We start from the raw sequence: 11,604 nt of genomic DNA, 5'->3' as shown, positions 1-11,604 counted from the left end.
CTTTTTATTTTGCTTCGCTTCTTGGTTGATGGGATATGGAGATGCTCGCAATTTCTGAACGCAAAGGTGCGACAGCCGCTGCCTCGGCTCTGGCTATCGGGCACAGAGAGGAGAGGGGAAGAAGAGGAGAGAGTTTCTGAGACGGCTATTCTCATACATCTACTTGTTAAGGGACTATGGAGCTATAGATTCTATGCATGGCTGGGAGCAATTTCACGCTATGGACTTGATTATACATAACATCGATATGCCTTTTTTCTTGCTTTCTATGTACGATGTATGGGTGCATGTACGTGTCTATCTCTGTCTTTTCTTCTATCCAAATTTCAAAGCGGGTATCCACCAGTTTCCTAAAGGCAGCCATGCTTTGTATCTACTACCCATGGACTTTGAACATCTTTATTCTTCTTTAATTAAAGAAAAAAAGCAAATTAATAAGCTGATTAAGAAAAAATATCATTCGATTCGCAATGTAACCCATTATATAGTATCGGATTTATAACACCCTCTCAGTCGGTGAGGCCCCACTCTGCACCTCGGCTTGCGGCTTACCCCGGACTCTCTCCACCGAATCATGGCCCGACGGGGTGCTGTTTCCGCCTCGGCTCCGCATCAACCAGCTGTCCATACCTTCGAGATAAATATCGGACCATTGCAGCGTCTCCATGTCTCGGCTGTTCATTATTTGCGGAGGAATCTTAGATTGAATTCTATCCATTCATTCGCTCTTCTTTATCGTAATTCCATCTCCATTCACACAGCACACCATTCGCAATCATGGCTGCTAGAATCCCAGCTATTGTAAGCTATTGGAGCTTTCCCTTCGCGCTTGTCTTTTGAGACGAGGTGCATGGACTAACGTGATTGCGATGGATAACTAGGTCTCAAAACACGTCAGCGAGGCTGCGAAGCAAAAGATTGATATCGTTGCCAAGTTTGTTGAGGAAGAATGTATTCCGTGAGCTTCAACCAACTCCGTCAATTTCGTCTCTCTTGCCACGAACCGACGAGCTAATGATCCAACGACAGCGCCGACCCCGTTCTAGAGGCCCAGGTGGGCGAAGGCGATAACCGCTGGGAGAACCACCCTTCCATCATCGAGGAGCTCAAGGACAAGGCCCGCAAGCTGGGCTTGTGGAACATGTTCTTGCCCAAGGGCTTCTACGCCGAGTCCCCCGGCTGGACCAACCTCGAGTACGCCCTCATGGCAGAGTGGCTGGGCCGCTCGCGCAGCGCCTCCGAGGCATGCAACTGCGCTGCCCCCGATACCGGTAACATGGAGGTCGTGGCCAAGTACGGCAACGCTCAGCAGAAGGAGGAGTGGCTCAAGCCATTGTTGGAGGGAAAGATTCGTTCGGCCTTTTTGATGACTGAGCCTGAGGTCGCGTCTTCTGATGCCACCAACATCCAGCTCCAGATCACCAAGGACGGCGACCACTACATTCTGAACGGCTCCAAGTGGTGGTCCAGCGGTGCTGGTGACCCTCGATGCAAGCTCTACGTCGTCATGGGCAAGACCGATGCCAACAACTCCGACCCTTACAAGCAGCAGTCAGTCATCCTGGTCCCTGCCGGCCTTCCTGGAATCACCATCAAGAGAATGCTCAAGGTCTACGGCTACGATGATGCCCCTCACGGCCACGGTCATATCACCTTCAAGAACGTCCGTGTGCCAGCCAAGAACCTGGTTCTCGGCGAGGGCAGAGGTTTCGAGATTATCCAGGGCCGACTGGGACCTGGCCGTATTCACCACGCTATGCGCAGCATTGGCGCTGTAAGTTGGACTCTTTACAACAACATATGTCTATATCCCTTTTACTAATACATGTCTTCCTGTAGGCCGAGCAAGCCCTCGACTGGATGCTGGTTCGCGTCAACGACGAGAAGAAGAAGCCCTTCGGCAAGCTCCTCCGCGAGCACGGCGTCATCCTCGAGTGGATCGCCAAGTCACGTATCGAGATCGACGCTGCCAGACTCATCGTCCTCAATGCCGCCATCAAGATTGACGAGCTAGGCGCCAAGAAGGCCCTCAAGGAGATTGCCGAGGCCAAGGTGCTCATTCCCCAGACTGCTCTGAACGTCATCGACCGAGCCGTCCAGGCATACGGTGGCGCTGGTGTCTCTCAGGAGACTCCCCTGGCCAACATGTGGGCTGGTATCCGAACACTCCGTCTGGCTGATGGCCCTGATGAGGTGCACTTGCAGCAGATGGGCCGCAACGAGAACAAGCGCGGCAAGGAGACGGCAGAGAAGCACCAGAGGCAGAAGGCCAAGACGCAAGAGCTGCTGAAGCGATATGGTGTCGAGGTCGCTGAGCCTGGTACCAGAATTAAGCACGAGGCCAAGTTGTAATTTCTCGCTTCCTTCTTGACTTGTTATGAATTTTTTTTGTAAAATACTGGGAATTGGATTGATGATGATATAATGCATTACAACTAGCGTATATAGTAAAGCAAAAGTTAGCCCAGAATTGGATACAATGACATGAACTGTCACTCTAACTTTATCTTTTTGACAAGCTATAAACAATCAGTGGCTGAATTAGAGTCTGTTTGCTAGACACAATAAACGCTGTAGTATCTGTACTGTAGCTGTGATAGTTAAGAGTAGACGTAGGTAAATATAGGCATAGGTATTAAGATGAGAGACAAGCATCTTCACTTATTAGTATGTTTCTGTAATTTACATGAAATCCTCATCTGGTTCTTAATCCCCAGCTGTACAGAAACAATTCCTTGCCCAATGACTCACAGCCATCTATCAAACACAAAGCTAACCTTTTTCCATCTTCAATCCAGGGTAAATCCAGCCCAGCCAAGAATCTCCCAGCCCAACAAGTGCCGTTGCCGGCTCCACCCACATATTCTAAGCCCGTCGCCCTGCCAACGCATTCATTCGTTTACTTTCTTTTTTTCCCGAAGACATGCACTTGGCATGAGTGGAACGGAACAGACGGTGCAACGTCATACTTTTGTTTTTTTCTCGTTTCTTATTCTTCCTTTTCTGCTTAGGTGTTTTTAAAACGTTTACAAAAACAGTGACCGCCCCTTGGCCTTTCTTCTCAACCCCCTTTTTTTTCTTCCCATTAGCGACTTTCACGACTGAAAAATTGCAGCACGATCTGCCAACTTCCTAAAGCCACGCTCTTTTCAATAATTTCTTTTGCACAAAACGAGTCTACGAAAATCCACAATGTCCGGCAACAGGATTCTCGGTGAACGGGACGTTAATGTCACCATGACTGATGCTCAGCCTCTCGCTAAGGACGTCAAGAGCATGGAGTACCATCGCCAGGTGTTGCAGTCCAGGATTGCCCAGGAGCCGTATGTCACCGCCCCAAGACACAATGTCCCTTATTTCAACGCCTTTAGTATTTACTAACGTTATTCTGTCTTCTTAGTTCCAAGCAATACATCTCTCCGTCCGACACCATCATGAGCCCCTGCACAGCGAAGCTTTCAGCACTACGCAACAAGCAAGTCTCCAAGTAGGTCTTGTTCTCAGCTTTCCTCGATCCCCCCGTCTTCATAATCATATCCAACGAGATTCAATAAGCTAACTAATCGTGCTTTTCATATAGAGCCAAGCCAAAGTCACTCTTCGCCCAAGCGAGCACTAAGAAAATCCAAGGCGGGAATCTCTTTGGCCCAAAGGAGCCTCAGAGCCAGAGCCCTCTCGGCACTAGAACAGCCCCGAGCGATGGCGTCTTGACTTCGAGGATTCGCTGATCCAGACTTACGATCCGCATAATTTCCTTCTCTCTTTCTTCAACATTTTTCCTTTATACATGTGTACAACAACGGGTCGCGAATTCTTGGTCGTTTTTTCTCTTGCTGCGCCGCGGCTCATAATGGCGGGAAACAACCTTAGCAATGGTTAGCTGGGTTTGGATTGGAACATACCTCAGACAAGATTTAGAGGTATTATCACTGGTTTAAGGGACAAAAGGCGTTTTCCGGATGATGTGCATACCATACTCTCAATGGTGATGCCGGAAAGAGTCGATACGAATTTTATGTCTCTCCTTTTTCTTATTGCTTTTAATGTCATGACAGAAGTACAATTAGCGGGAGCAGATCAGCTGCTTCTGTAGAAGTGCTCTCAATACGAATGGATACGATATTTGTTAATCATAATTGTGAATTTCCTTTTTTTAAACTGGGTTTCTCTTCTGTACTAGTCTACGCCTTCCACGCGGTATTAATATATACAACATCTTCATCTGCGACTGGATGCCCCAATCCCACCCTCTGAGGAATGTGCTTTGCGCTGGCGCCCCAAACAAGCGCATACTTGAACGTGTCCTTGAGAGTGCGGTGTATCCTGTCGCACACGTCTTCAATGGTGCTGTTACTTCGCACAATTAGTGCCTCGCTAAAGTCTGGGTCGGTTCCTTGTCTCTTGGTGTAAATGCGGATGAGCTTGAGCTCTTTCCAGCATCTGTCGACTACGTCTTGGATTCCTAGGTCAAGTTCGCAGCTCATGACCACAGTGTGGTCTTCTCTGGCGAGCTTATCCAAAAAGTCGAGAGAGACGCTGTCAATCTTGTTGTAGACGTACAGGCACTTAATGTACTTGCGGTGATCTTTCATAATGACGTCGATGAGATCGTCGACAGTGACGTTTTCATCTCGGATAAGCACCTCGCAGTTGAGAATCTTGTAGTCGCGGAGGATGTTATAAATCATCTTCTCGTCTATTCTTTTAGGCGGAGACTGGAAAGTAATTTTCATGCCTCCTGCCGTCTTGACCTTGAGGTAGATATTTCTGAATTCTTTCTGTTAGCGATTGAAAATATGAGGCGTCTCATGCCACATACGGGGGCTCGCGGTTCAGTCTGATGCCGACAGACTCAAGTTCCGCCTCTAGTAGTGCTCTTTGCTCAGCTCGCTTCGTCGCGTCCAAGACCATGAGGATCAGGTCGCTCGTCTTGGCTGCTGATATAACCTGTCGACCTCGTCCCTTGCCCTCAGAGGCACCTTCAATGATACCCGGCAGATCGAGCAGCTGGATTTCGGCGCCACCATATTCCAGCACTCCGGGAATGGCCGTGAGGGTTGTGAATGCATATGACGCCACTTCAGACTTGGTCTTGGTAACTTTGGATAGAAACGTCGACTTTCCTACTGATGGAAAGCCCACTAGAGATATTCTGGCATCACCACTCTTGCTAACGTCGAAGCCGGAACCACCACCGCCGCCTGATCCAGGGCCTGGTTCTAGAAGCTGTGCGCGGAGCCGTGCAAGTTTTCTGTTCACGTTAGAGACAGCTGTATCATGTAAATTTAATTCTTCGTTCAGGTTGGCTCACCCTTTTAATAGACCCAAGTGGTATTCTGACCTTATTGTCAGTTTTAATAACTTAACAGAGAATTATCCAAAGACGTACCAGTGGCCTTGTTTTCTATAACCAGTCGTTAGCCAAATTACATCAAAAAGAGCTTGAAATTGGCATGTATAAGCTGTTGCAGCCAACTGTATGGCAAACGTAGTGATACACCATATAAACCCCATACATAAAGCGTAAGTAATGGGACATAATTGGGTCCGTAATTATGTCCCATTTATATGCTTTGTATATTATCAAGGAGCGTTCAAAGGATATGCAGAATGCAGATGCAGGCAGTCATATAGTAGCCTCGTGGAGCTACTCTGCAGCTATAACGGCAAGTGGAATGCTTGGGGAATGGTGAAAACAGAGCAGCTTAAAGTAACAAAAGATATCCAATATTATGCTTACTTTGTGTTTTCCTCATCTCATCCTCGATCCTGGATATTTTATTAGCCGTGGTCTCTCTCACAACATAAACTGGTCACTCACTCCTTGATCTTTTCCGTAATGTTCACCATCCTGGCACACGGTTATTTATAGACGGCAATACCGTCTTATCAAACAAAAAGATAAAATAAGAAACCCCCAAAAGATTAGTCCACTAAGACCTATCGTCCAGCGTTACGGAGCAGAAGAAGCAGTTTTGAAGCTGGCTTTAAGATTTGAGATGGCGGGGCTCTGGCGCATGAAGCAAAAGCCTTGGAGGGGCCTTTGGCTGTGGCGAGTGGAATCGCGCTAGTCTCACCGCCTGCCTTAAGTAGCACCATGAGCAGACGGTTAGGAAAGTGTATATTAAGAAATAAATTAATATTGAGTTTTATTTTTTTTTTTCATTTCAATAATTCCTATATAAAAATAAATATCTTGATTTCAAGTCCTAACCTTTTAGTTCTTATCTATAAATGCAGGGGTTGCGCACTTGCAGTCTTGGTTAAGGAACTGCGTTTCTGCCGTCTACGCTACTATCTTTCTACGGCCTTGCGCGCGCGTCGAACTTGCCATCAGATTTGCATCTGCCATCCATATTCAATCAGCAACGATTCGCGTTCAGCCCAGAAATGGCTGACCAACAACAAGACGATGTCGCAGCTCCCGTGGCTGACGAGCAGAACCAAGTCATGGCGCCCACCGAGAAGAAGGTCATAAAGAAAATTATCCGCAAAAAGAGGAGGCCAGCCAGGCCTCAAGTCGAGCCAGACTTCCTCGGCAGTGAGCCGCCTCCTCAAACCGGCACGACATTCAATATCTGGTGAGTGATGCTACATCGCAACTGCGCAATCATATAGTAAGATGGCGGCTAAGACTGGCTAGGTACAACAAATGGGCGGGCGGCGACCATGAGGCATACCAACAGACGAAATCGAAGGGACGCTGCAACATTGCTCGGGATAGTGGATATACGAAAGCCGACGGCATATCTGGAAGCTATTTCTGCTTGTTCTTTGCGCGTGGTTTGTGTCCGCGAGGAGCTGACTGCACGTACCTGCACCGACTTCCCGGAACATACGACCACTCGGCGCCGAACGTGGATTGCTTCGGCAGGGACAAATTCTCAGGTTATAGAGATGACATGGGTGGTGTCGGAAGCTTCTTGCGCCAGAACAGAACAGTCTATATCGGCCGCATCCACGTAACGGACGATATCGAAGAGATTGTCTCGCGGCACTTTGCGGAATGGGGGCCGATTGAGCGCAGTAAGTATTCCTGTCGCCCATAAACTGTCCTAATTTGAACTTGACTAACTTTGAGCTTTAGTTCGTGTACTCAACTCGAGAGGTGTCGCCTTCGTAACCTATGTCAACGAAGCGAATGCAGAGTTTGCCAAAGAAGCTATGGCGCATCAGTATGTATTCCAATCTCCATCGCATTATCCGCCAATCATCACACCTACTGACCAGCCACAGATCTCTCGATCACGAGGAAGTGTTGAACGTCAGATGGGCAACAGAAGACCCCAACCCTATGGCGCGAGCTCGAGAAGCGCGACGAATCGAAGAGCAAGCCGCTGAGGCTATCCGAAGGGCGCTGCCAGCGGAATTTGTCGCCGAAATCGAAGGCAAAGATCCCGAGGCAAGAAAGCGGAGGAAATTGGAGAGCAGTTATGGGCTGGAAGGCTACGAAGCTCCAGATGAAATCCATTTTGCCCAAGGTGCCAACGCAGTCAATCCTGTTGGGAGACAAAGATTCGAAGTGGAGTATCAGGAACGACCCATGATTGAAGATGGAACTGTTGGAGAATCAGAGGCCCCTGCCGCTCAAGAGGAACAGCAGCCTCCCCAGAGCACAGGAGTATTTTCAAGTAGCACCTTGGCTGCATTGAGTAAAGCAAAAGTTGCAGTGGCATCGAAACCTGCAGCATCTACATCTACGGGACCATTGGTTGGATATGGCAGCGATAGCGATGACGACGAGTAATTGGGCGTTTTTGGTACATGGCTTGAAGTTTATCTATTGGTAGAATGGGACTAGGGACTTCTTTTATATACAGCGTTCATAATGATACCACCTTCATAAAAGGCAGAATGCAGATAATATTTAGATCATCATATTCAGCTGTTGAATATTCTCGAGTAAAGTAGTTCATGCCGCCCAACCCATAAATCCACAACCGGCACGCTCTGCCCAGCCTGCTCAACGGGCGTATGCCATTCCCTCTCTACCATGGCGGTGATCATGGCCTGCACATTCTCGCTGGCAAGCAGCTTCTGGGCTTGATATGGCCCAAACATGTTTGCTCTCACTGCAGCTGAGATCAACGCCTTGACGTGACTCAGCATAAAGACGTAGGCCGTCTGTCTCAGCGTCAACCCCACGATGGCGCAAATCGCGCCGAACAGTGGGCCAAGATGGGCCGACACGAGGGGAGCTTCGCTGCCTGCCTTGTTGCTCTCGCGACGAAGCAGCGTCGAGAAATCCTTCAAGATGAGCGCATCAGCGTCGCTGATTGAGGAGAGAGTCGTCTTGAATGAGCGCTCCCAGATACTCAGCAGGGCCCTTCCCTGAGCGACGCTGGCGCGCCGGCCGACGGTGCAGATCACGGCCGCATCGAGCTCATCGTCCAGATCTGCGAGAGAAGCGGGATCGCGATACGCCGCAAGGACAAAAGGCAGCGTTGTGGAGGCAAAGGATGAGAGCGAGAGGGGGAGAAACGTGCTGAAGGAGGAGGCGCGGCGATTATGTGCGGCAAAGGACTCGAGGCCGCTGCTGAAGGCGAAGGATCCGATTGGAAGGGCGGAATCTGAGAGTAGAAAGAGGAAATGCGTAGATGAGGAGGCGGATAATTGAGGACGGACTGGATACGTGAGAAATTCAGTTGACGTTGGAATGAGGGTGAAGCTTTGTATGAGGCTCTTTTACTTGGTGGACCAGTGATGGCTTACATGGGATTGAAGGCGCTGAAGATGAGCCGAGAGCGCTGAGGCGGGCCTTTGCCTCGTTTAAGCGACTTTCAAGAAGGGCAATTTCATTTTGGATCTCATCCTCTGATGCATGAAGAGGAGGTGCCATTTGGAGCTTGTGTAGATGTAGAGTTCAAAATTACGGCTTGTTATTCATGGCACATTAGACCCGTGTGATATGCTAGATAACACACTCACACCCACGTCCTAACATCTTCCAGCCAGTTACAGATAGGTATATGAGCATATTACAAAACTCCAAAAAAAGTTCAATCCAAGCACCGTGACTGATCCGCGAGAGGGCTTTCCGCTTGCATTATTACAATCGCTCTCGCTGATGATAAGACCCTGCCCATCCTTTGCTAGTAAAACATAATACTGTAAACACCACGCTGATCCCTAAATCAAAGCAACTAGAACACGCTAGATAGCTCCTAAAAAGAGCATTGTTATCTCTTTATGGCCTCACATTTTCCTTGTCAATTCCATTCCGTTGCCGAGCTCTCTTTTCGGCCATTCTCTTCTCGATCCTAGCAAGGGCGGCGGCTCGGCGCTCCGATGGTAACGACAGCTTGCTATTACTGTCGTTGGGTATGTCTTTGAGCTTGCCTTTGCCTGCATTGGGTCCGCCGAGGCGAGCAAAGTGGTCTTGTAAAAGGTCGACCTCGACGTCTAGGTCATCAGAGGACGATGAGATCTTGGGATGAATCGTGGGCCTCGGCAGCTTAGGCACTTTGAGGAACCCAATATTCTCATCTCCAGAAGACGCAGGCACTTCACTGCTAGCTTGGTTTCTCTTTGGTGCTTCTCTGCTGACGGAGGCTCTTCTCTTAGTAGACGACCTCGGCACATATGATAGCCAACCAGGTTTCTCGTCGTTGGATTGGTCGCTCGGGGCTTCAACTGCGTCCCTTGGCTTTGTTGCTGCCCTCGGTGTAGCATCTCTTCGATACTTATCTCGCAAGGTTCGAAGTTTGGAACTGTTTGTCTCGGGGAGTTGCCGCGGCCTTTCAAGATCCGCTACGTCAATGCTCCTTCGAACCCCATTCGTAGCCACAGGGGGCACTGTGTTGGCTGATTCCCCGGCCTTAAGGGACTTGAGCTCTTTTTTGAGCTCCGAAATCTTGGTTTGAGCGCGCTCGAGAACGGCTTTGGTATCTGCATCGTGAGCTTCGCTCTCGTTCTTGAACACGTCAAAATCCTTTTTCAGTAAGCGAAGTTCGTCGTCTTTTATCAATGATTCTTCTCTTGCCTGCCTAAGCTGGGCCTTGAGATCCCTCACTTTTGCCGTGTCGTTAGACTCGTCGGTGGTTGAATAATCTGTGATCCTCCGTTGCTCGGCAGTCTTCAGCTGAGCCTTGAGTGAGGATACTTGGCTGCGTAAGGCATCCATCTCCTTGAGTTGCACTCGAGACCGTCGTAATTCTCGCTGAGTTTCGAGTATAGTTTTTGCTGTGTTGGGCGAAGTTGTGCCTTGTAGCCGCCTCCACTCTCTTGCTTCTTCCTCGTCCTCTTCTCGCCCCTTGTGCAATTCTTCAAGCTGGACTTCCAATTCCTGAGCCCTATGTCGGTACTGGGCCGCAAGAGCAGTTTGCTTTGTCAGGGTCGCTAGTAACTCTGTTGTCTCGTTACTACTGGAGGCTCCTCTCTGTTTCGATACCATGTAGTTTGCATTTTCTGAAATCTTCTTCTCCATGGCAACCACTTTTTCTTGTTCTTCTTTGAGTCTCTGCGTCAAATGGATGGCTTCTAAATCTTTCTCCTCCGCATAAGATTTGAGGTGCTTCTTGTATTTTAGCAGCTTCTCCATTTCCGCTCGCGCTTCTTCATGATATTTTTCGAATTGCTCTTTCCAATATTTTCCAGATTGAGAATGTGGCTCGTTCAGATCTACTGTAAGATCTTGGCCGCCGAAATCACCATTTTCATCGTAAAGCTCTTCCTCCCAGTCCGACCCGTCCGACTCGTCTTTGGTAGTAAAAGTCTCTGTCTGCTTGGAAACGTTGGTGGTGCTTTTGCGCCTCGCTTTATCGAGAACATCGGATAGACGAGTTCGCTTGTTGACTGCAACTCCCTCGTTATTTGGGGAAATGGTCTTTGTCGTGGCAAGATCATGGTTGAATGATACGCGTTTCGGCCTCGAGGCTCCCGTACCAGGTGTCAATAGGATCCCTTGTGGCCTCAGTGGAGTATCCGAACCTTGATCCGTGGTGAAGGCTGTTGATTTCGCGGCTCTAGCCTTGTCCCGGGATGCTCGCTGCGCATCTCGGACGGGAGTGCCGAAGAGCGCACTCTTGAAGGCTCTGGCAGCGAAAACGGGAGCAGGAGTATCTGGCATCTCGATAGTTGCGTTGTCTGAGCCGATAGCCATCAGAATATTACTCTCATGTTAATAAAATCGTCGCAGGGACGTCTCTCACTTACCGCCGGTGTCCATCGCGTCTGGCGCGTTCTCCCCGCGCCCTAGCATCCATCCGAGCATCTTGAATGATATGACTTGAAAAAGCTAATTCAAAGTTGAAATTGGCACGTCCTTGATCGCCTAATCGGATTCAATTAAAATGAACTGATTGGATACTGCATTTGGACGTTGCTGCATTCGCGATGTCGATGCTTCGTGGCCGCGGGTGTGTTTGTTTACTTCGCCATTGGTGTATTCGCTGGTGACGAAATGCTAGGTTGTTTTTTAAGATTCGGCTGCGACCATTAACTTCGACTTAGTGATAACGGGGCTCTAACTGGCTAGCAGCGTTTCCAGGAATCTGGCGGTGGATCGATCGCACAGGCTCCGCTGTAGCGCACTCAGTCCTGGCTCAGCCCTGTACAGGAACAGATTCAGCGACCTAGGCGCTGTACATGGCACTAGCGCACCTA

At 49.0% G+C, this 11,604-nt stretch overlaps 5 protein-coding genes across 5 annotated transcripts; 3 read left to right on the top strand and 2 right to left on the bottom strand.

Moving 5' to 3' along the window:
- The first annotated feature begins 498 nt into the window (after positions 1 to 498).
- On the top strand, positions 499 to 2,501 carry GGI43DRAFT_402147 (acyl-CoA dehydrogenase/oxidase). Its single transcript, XM_083205651.1, has 4 exons — positions 499 to 801; positions 882 to 958; positions 1,030 to 1,774; positions 1,840 to 2,501. Exons 1-4 carry the CDS (start codon positions 778 to 780, stop codon positions 2,350 to 2,352), a joined length of 1,359 nt encoding a protein of 452 aa, XP_083061578.1. The 5' UTR covers positions 499 to 777; the 3' UTR covers positions 2,353 to 2,501.
- Positions 2,502 to 2,943: 442 nt separating this feature from the next.
- On the top strand, positions 2,944 to 4,120 carry GGI43DRAFT_402144 (Spo12 family protein). Its single transcript, XM_083205650.1, has 3 exons — positions 2,944 to 3,323; positions 3,401 to 3,487; positions 3,581 to 4,120. The coding sequence occupies exons 1-3, from the start codon at positions 3,193 to 3,195 to the stop codon at positions 3,726 to 3,728; spliced, it is 366 nt and encodes a 121-aa protein (XP_083061577.1). The 5' UTR covers positions 2,944 to 3,192; the 3' UTR covers positions 3,729 to 4,120.
- Positions 4,121 to 6,083, bottom strand: GGI43DRAFT_402141 (P-loop containing nucleoside triphosphate hydrolase protein). The gene is made up of 6 exons (XM_083205649.1): positions 5,822 to 6,083; positions 5,741 to 5,769; positions 5,390 to 5,404; positions 5,312 to 5,336; positions 4,820 to 5,251; positions 4,121 to 4,767 (listed from the first exon to the last, which is right to left on the bottom strand). Exons 1-6 carry the CDS (start codon positions 5,848 to 5,850, stop codon positions 4,182 to 4,184), a joined length of 1,116 nt encoding a protein of 371 aa, XP_083061576.1. The 5' UTR covers positions 5,851 to 6,083; the 3' UTR covers positions 4,121 to 4,181.
- Positions 6,084 to 6,195: 112 nt separating this feature from the next.
- GGI43DRAFT_342512 (active spliceosome conformation promoter CWC2) lies at positions 6,196 to 7,814 on the top strand. Its single transcript, XM_083202152.1, has 4 exons — positions 6,196 to 6,581; positions 6,644 to 7,026; positions 7,088 to 7,175; positions 7,237 to 7,814. Exons 1-4 carry the CDS (start codon positions 6,391 to 6,393, stop codon positions 7,745 to 7,747), a joined length of 1,173 nt encoding a protein of 390 aa, XP_083061575.1. The 5' UTR covers positions 6,196 to 6,390; the 3' UTR covers positions 7,748 to 7,814.
- GGI43DRAFT_433454 (spindle pole body formation-associated domain-containing protein) lies at positions 7,418 to 11,212 on the bottom strand (the record flags this gene model as incomplete). The annotated part of the gene is made up of 4 exons (XM_083209749.1): positions 7,418 to 8,570; positions 8,713 to 8,845; positions 9,200 to 11,085; positions 11,155 to 11,212. The coding sequence occupies 4 exons, from the start codon at positions 11,210 to 11,212 to the stop codon at positions 7,882 to 7,884; spliced, it is 2,766 nt and encodes a 921-aa protein (XP_083061574.1). The 3' UTR covers positions 7,418 to 7,881.
- Between the last annotated feature and the right edge of the window lie 392 nt (positions 11,213 to 11,604).

This window comes from Trichoderma evansii, assembly GCF_050947405.1.
Source record: "Trichoderma evansii strain SZMC 28006 chromosome Unknown GGI43scaffold_7, whole genome shotgun sequence".
NCBI lineage: Eukaryota > Fungi > Ascomycota > Sordariomycetes > Hypocreales > Hypocreaceae > Trichoderma > Trichoderma evansii.
The sequence above is the reverse complement of the archived record's forward strand: the minus strand, read 5'-3'. Positions and strand labels throughout refer to the sequence as shown.

Bases quoted from the DNA above. Each gene is read 5' to 3' on its own strand.
- GGI43DRAFT_402141 (XM_083205649.1), bottom strand. From the start codon at position 5,850: ATGGTGAACATTACGGAAAAGATCAAGGA. The intron at 5,252-5,311 runs GTGAGCCAACCT...TAACGTGAACAG, and splicing joins CACTTGGGTCTATTAAAAGG to AAAACTTGCACGGCTCCGCG. The intron at 4,768-4,819 runs GTATGTGGCATG...GAAAGAATTCAG, and splicing joins AGACTGAACCGCGAGCCCCC to AAATATCTACCTCAAGGTCA.
- GGI43DRAFT_402147 (XM_083205651.1), top strand. From the start codon at position 778: ATGGCTGCTAGAATCCCAGCTATT. The intron at 802-881 runs GTAAGCTATTGG...ATGGATAACTAG, and splicing joins CTGCTAGAATCCCAGCTATT to GTCTCAAAACACGTCAGCGA. The intron at 1,775-1,839 runs GTAAGTTGGACT...GTCTTCCTGTAG, and splicing joins CTATGCGCAGCATTGGCGCT to GCCGAGCAAGCCCTCGACTG.
- GGI43DRAFT_402144 (XM_083205650.1), top strand. From the start codon at position 3,193: ATGTCCGGCAACAGGATTCTCGGTGAACGGGACGTTAATGTCACCATG. The intron at 3,324-3,400 runs GTATGTCACCGC...CTGTCTTCTTAG, and splicing joins TCCAGGATTGCCCAGGAGCC to TTCCAAGCAATACATCTCTC. The intron at 3,488-3,580 runs GTAGGTCTTGTT...CTTTTCATATAG, and splicing joins CGCAACAAGCAAGTCTCCAA to AGCCAAGCCAAAGTCACTCT.
- GGI43DRAFT_342512 (XM_083202152.1), top strand. From the start codon at position 6,391: ATGGCTGACCAACAACAAGACGATGTCGCAGCTCCCGTGGCTGACGAG. The intron at 6,582-6,643 runs GTGAGTGATGCT...AAGACTGGCTAG, and splicing joins GGCACGACATTCAATATCTG to GTACAACAAATGGGCGGGCG. The intron at 7,176-7,236 runs GTATGTATTCCA...GACCAGCCACAG, and splicing joins AAAGAAGCTATGGCGCATCA to ATCTCTCGATCACGAGGAAG.